Raw genomic sequence first — 5,621 nt, 5'->3', positions numbered from 1 at the left:
TCTTTGTGCGATACTGTTGTTCCCAATTGGCTGCCGCGCTTCTCTCTAAAAGCGCACTGTCAATTAATTTTGCAGTATATTCCGTGAAACAATTCGAGAAGTATCCAAGACCTGGTGAGGCGCTTTATCAAGTGCACGGATTATTATTATTTCACTCGGCTGAACAAAAACATATCAGAGATGGAAGAAAACCAATGGAGGAGCGAGATGACAGAGCAGTGAAGATGACGCACAATGACAGGGACACAAGGTTTGTACATAACCCTCAGAACTGCTCCCTCACAGTGTAATGTAACATCTGTATGTTGTTTCCTGTTCAGCCCTGCTCACGGTATGTTACAGCCTCCCTGGAAACATTCTCCAACTGCGCCATCAACGCTCTCTGAACATCCCGTGTCACTAAGTACATATGACAATGTATATCTATATGGCAGTCGCCATCATTACCTTGTCAGGTAAGCGATAAACTCATTCTCTCTGTCTGCTTCCTGCACATATTTTCCAACGCGATTGTTTTATTGTCTTAAATAATCAAAATGCTAAAGGAATCGTGGTGCCGTGGAGTCCTGTAGTTCAGTTGTTATGGCACTCCGGTTGTATTTATATTTGCGAAAGGATCCTGCAGGTATAATAATCTATTTATAATTAAATCACTCAAGCCACGACTGTTTGTGAATTACTCCATGATTGCCTACTGCATCTCGCCCAGAAAATGCACTTAAATTGTTTCTGTGACGACATTTGAGATGATTCAAAGACATTATAAGGCGCTGTATCAAATTCAAGGATTATTATCATTATTATTGCATTCAAATCTGCTGTTTGTATGGTTTCTAGGACATTGTGGAGGAGACGCTGTGACGCAGCTTCAATCTACTGTGACAGTGAATGAAGGGGAAGCTGTTCATCTGCAGTGCAATTATACAAATACAAGCACGTTTCCCGATCTGTTCTGGCACCGTCACTATGCAAAAAAAGCTCCAGAATATATCCTTTGGACAGACAAAAGGAACAATCCTAGACAGGCAGACTTTGCAAAAGATCGTTTCACAACGCATGTGGATGAAGCGGAGAGAACCGTCCCATTAAGTATATCCCAAGTGAGATTTACGGACTCGACGGTGTATTACTGTGCACTGAGCCCCACAGAGGCACAGATCAGCGATTCCGCCGTACAAAAACTGCTTTGCGGATTCCTACAACTGAGTAGTTAGAGAACTCGTCTGTCTGCACTCGTCTGTCGTCTCTCCGAGTGAGACCATCTGGGTTCGATTTCCGGCAGAACGAAACGTTGAGCAAGTTTCCTTACTCCACGTACTCGCCTCTTCTGACACAGCAGTAAGTCGGAAACCGGTCTATTATTCGAATGGCAGATCAGTTTTCCGGGCCTAATAATCCCTTCAAAATAATAATAATAATAATAAATGGATGACTTCATCCAATGCGCCACCGATGTGCGCAATTAGCTGCCATCTATCATCCGCAAAATATAGAGACATTTTGTTTATATAATATATTATCAAGCGCTTTTCGGCGACGCGATGTTATCATACGATGCTACATTACACTCCAGGAATACTAATAGTATTATTAAGTAAAGCCGGAATATTTTCACAGAAATAACTTGAAATATTTTGCTTTCTGAGTAGACCGGCCCCATGCACGTGTCTTTTTCTTGCGTTTCTTAACTACGTAGAAAAATATGCAAAATAACAAGTTGCAATTATTCTGCTTACAGAGAAGCTGTTTCCTCCAGTTACAGAAAAAAACAGTTTCTGGTGGGTGCGGGAATTCATTACAAGTGTGTAACGTTTTAAAGTTAGAGCCAGTCAAGTAAGGAGAGCAATTGTGGGTAATTTTTTCACGCGTAATTGGTAATGGAATCCGGAACACTTTCACTAAAAAATAGGTGGATGCTGGATCCGTTATTATTTTCTATACTGAATTGATAGAGATTTGTCATGTCTGGGATGCGGGCGAGGGTTGGAAATTGGAGTTGAGGTATCGAATAGCAATTGTGTAATATAACGTTGGAACATGCTCACGTGTCTGAACGGCTTCCTTCTTCTCTTATACAGTGCTTTCAATGAGTGTGGCTTTTGCTGAGCTTGACAATGGTGGTACTTGACCCAGAAAGAGGGAGAAAGAATGGTGACAAGTGGTACTGTCATAAAGGAAGTTCTTAAGGCACATTCTGGAGAAAAACATTTTTCATAGAATGTTACGGCACAGAAGGAGGCAATTCGGCCCATCGAGTCTGTGCGGCTCTTTGACAGAGCGTCACTTTCACTAACCCCAATCACCAGATTTCCCCGCATAACACTACAAACCCGTCTTCCACAGATACCTGTCCTGTTCTCTCTCTGCCAAGTTGCCAATTTGAAGGGACTTGGACACAGATTTGCACAGATTCAGGACCCAGTGCTATTGCGGATGACAAAACACTTGAATCATTTCCAGACAGGCAGTAATAAGACCTGTCACATTTCTGTGGCTTAGAACACAGTGTGATTCAATGCTCTGAATAGTGCAAGGAATTAAATTAAAGTGTGGGAGCGAGCATGAAACGACACACGTCACAGGAAAACAATGTGAAAGAGATTGGAGTCAAATGTTCCAGTGAAGCTCAGACACTATGAGGAAGGAGCTGGGAAATGAGAATACGGTACATGCTTCCAATGGAGGAGATAGTTCTCGCAAAGTTAATAAGAGCCCAAAACAATTGGCTATCAAATGCCTCCAACTGTACAGCTGCTGTAGATACAATCCACCAACAGATGTCGCCCTAAGCGCACATATAACATAAGCTGCAATTGATATAACTTAACACATTCCTTTCTATAACTGACGACCTCGACTGCAATAACAGGTGCTTCCTGTTACAGTTGACACTGTTCGCTCATGTACACTTTTGCTGCTTCAACTGAAATTTACAAAGATTTTTCTAAAGCATCACGTTAGTTTGCTCAAGAGGCAACTTCAATTTCATATTTTGTATGATTGTCTCTCGCCCAAAAAACCAGCCGCCCTGAAGAGGATCTCACTGCTGTAATGCATGTGTCAGCTTTCGTTAACGGCAATGCAGTCATTTGTTTTCGTTTTTCATTGGGTAGAAGATTAAAGCTGAACTTGTATATTATTATCCAGCGTCTTAGTTTGCAGTTTCTTTACTTGGATGCAATGCTACAAAGAACTGGACAACCATGATGATGATAATGATAATACTAATAATGTTAAAGTTAATGTTAATGTTAACATTAATATTGATATTGATATTGATATTAATATTAAAGTATCACCATCATAGGCTGGTTTTCAGCTCAGGCTTGATAATAGAAAGAAAATCTTTAATCCTGTAGTCTACGCTGCATCGATCTATGATTCTACATCTAAACCTTTGTGTTGATCGCGATCGGGCTGGATTATGTCAACGGTCTGCTCACAGTATAACATGCCTCTTCCCTTCACAGATGGCTAGATATCCAGAAATCTGTACGCATTGCTTTTCCCACACACGATTCCACAGTCTATGCTACCAGCCAATACCAACTGGCTCCCAATCTCAGGAAGGTCAAGCTCAACAACAACCGCAATATTCATTTGAAGAGAGACTTTCACGTCGGAAAGAAGTTCCAGGTCGCTGAACAGTCAGAGTTTTTGTCCCGAGCTGGGGTCGGGTTTGGGGAGTTTTGAGGGCAGGTGGGGAAGCAGGGTGATCGAAAGCACGGTCGAAGAGTCGGGTCTTGCCATGTGTTTTGAAGGACGCAAGGAAGGGGTCGAGGTGGAGGGACAGCGAGATGTAGATTTTGTGTTTCGAGTTGCATTTCAAGATATTCAACCTAAGCATTAAATATTTCAATGGCATTGTTCCATCGCACCTTTGTAACATCCTGAAAACCTACAAATCTGCTCCACATTTTGCTGCCAAGACTGTCACCAAATTGAATTGACTGTCAGCAAATTGAATTGCCTCGAAGGAGACTCACTCTCCCCTCCCGCCTGCGCCCAGACGACAAACTGTGAACATTACCTGCCCTCCCACATTGACCGGATGATGTCCACGTCATTTGATAAGGAAGTGAGTTCATAGCGATCAATTGTCATCTGAAACAGAGTTGTGCATCGCAGATCAACAACAATATCTTACCAACAAAAGAGCGCAGCTGTGGAGTGAGTGATGGGGACGGAAATATCCTGTGTGTGTGTGGTTCTGTCTGCCATTTTATTAGGTAATCCCGGGTAACAATAGTAAACTTTCAATCAATTATCAAACTCATTTCTTGTGTCGGTTTCTCTGTTCTACCTCGTTTTATTAATCATAATAATAATAGTTTTCACATCTGCTATAGGGCTTCAACATGACTTGAAGACGTCTCCAGTCGCTTCATAGACTATACTGTAAATAGTAGTGACTTAACGTTTTGTAGTAGAAACGCGGCAGCCAATTTGGAGTGTTCTCCAAATAATCGTGGATTATATGACCACATTTAAGAATGTTTTTTTATTTCTTTTTGACCGGGTTGTTATTCCCGTAAAGCCTTCTGCTAATTGACGTACATACAGTTTTCTACTTACTATTGGGTAAACAGTGTAGTGTGCGCTAACGAAACTTGCCTAGGATTGTGCCCTGACCTGTCCGGAAATCGAACCCGGGTCCTTTCGTTTGCGAGGCGAGAACTTTCACAACTCAGTTACAGGACTCCACGCTCTTGTCTTTCAGGCCTGACCCAGGGAGACTCTGTGACACAGAAGGTGGGTTCATTGATTGGGAAAGAAGGAGGAAGTGTGACCATGGAATGTCATTATGATACGTCTCTGAGCAGCTACTATTTAAACTGGTATCGAGAACAAAAAGAAACACAACCACATTATGTGCTTCAAAAGTATTCGGGTGGTAATACAGATAAAGCAGACTTTGCTAAAAAGCGGTTCTCTATTGAGCTCCAAACCTCGACAAAATTCACCAGTTTAACCATCTCCCTGCTGGAGCTGTCTGACAGCGCTATATATTACTGTGCTCTCGAACCACACAGTGATGAGAACCAGTCAGAGACTCGTACAAAAACTAACAGAGTTTAGTAGGTTTGTGATTCTGTCTCTCTAGGCCGCAGCATCGATTTCCTGTGCGAAGGGAGAGGAGTCAGAGACATAAAGAGAACATCACATTAACAGCTCAACTGACTGTCACGCAAACAACTCAATGATCCCATGATCTCAACTGATCATGCAATAACCGTGGTTAGAGCACATATCTCGCTGGCGAGGGACATGTATTCGATTCCCGGCAGGGAGAAATGTTGGGAAAGTTTCCTTACTGCACAAACCGCCGTTTAGCGAGCAGTAGATATTAAACTGATTGGCGGATTGCTTTTTCGCCATTAATATTTCCCTCAAAAGAATAATAAGGGGTAAACAATTTGGTCACTCAATCCAAGACTATCTATGGTACACTGCTGTGCGCAATCGTATGCCTTGATACGCCCACAAAATGCAAAGTCACTACACTATGTAATAGATTATGTGAAGCGCTTTCGGTCTTCTGGAAAATGTGATAATATCCTACATCAAATGGAACAATTATTGTTATATTATTTTGATGATGAGTCTACTAGTTATGGCTA

At 42.0% G+C, this 5,621-nt stretch overlaps 1 gene segment (V, D, J or C); it reads left to right on the top strand.

Annotated features, from left to right (window-relative positions):
* Positions 1–415: 415 nt before the first annotated feature.
* LOC121851737 lies at positions 416–5,056 on the top strand (the record flags this gene model as incomplete). The annotated part of the segment is given in 2 exon segments: positions 416–455; positions 4,721–5,056. Coding segments are annotated over 2 exon segments (376 nt in total), but the record flags the coding sequence as incomplete, so codon positions are not given.
* Positions 5,057–5,621: the final 565 nt, after the last annotated feature.

This window comes from Callorhinchus milii, unplaced genomic scaffold, assembly GCF_018977255.1.
Source record: "Callorhinchus milii isolate IMCB2004 unplaced genomic scaffold, IMCB_Cmil_1.0 Scaffold99, whole genome shotgun sequence".
Classification (NCBI taxonomy): Eukaryota; Metazoa; Chordata; class Chondrichthyes; order Chimaeriformes; family Callorhinchidae; genus Callorhinchus; species Callorhinchus milii.
This window is presented reverse-complemented; position numbering and strand designations above follow the sequence as displayed.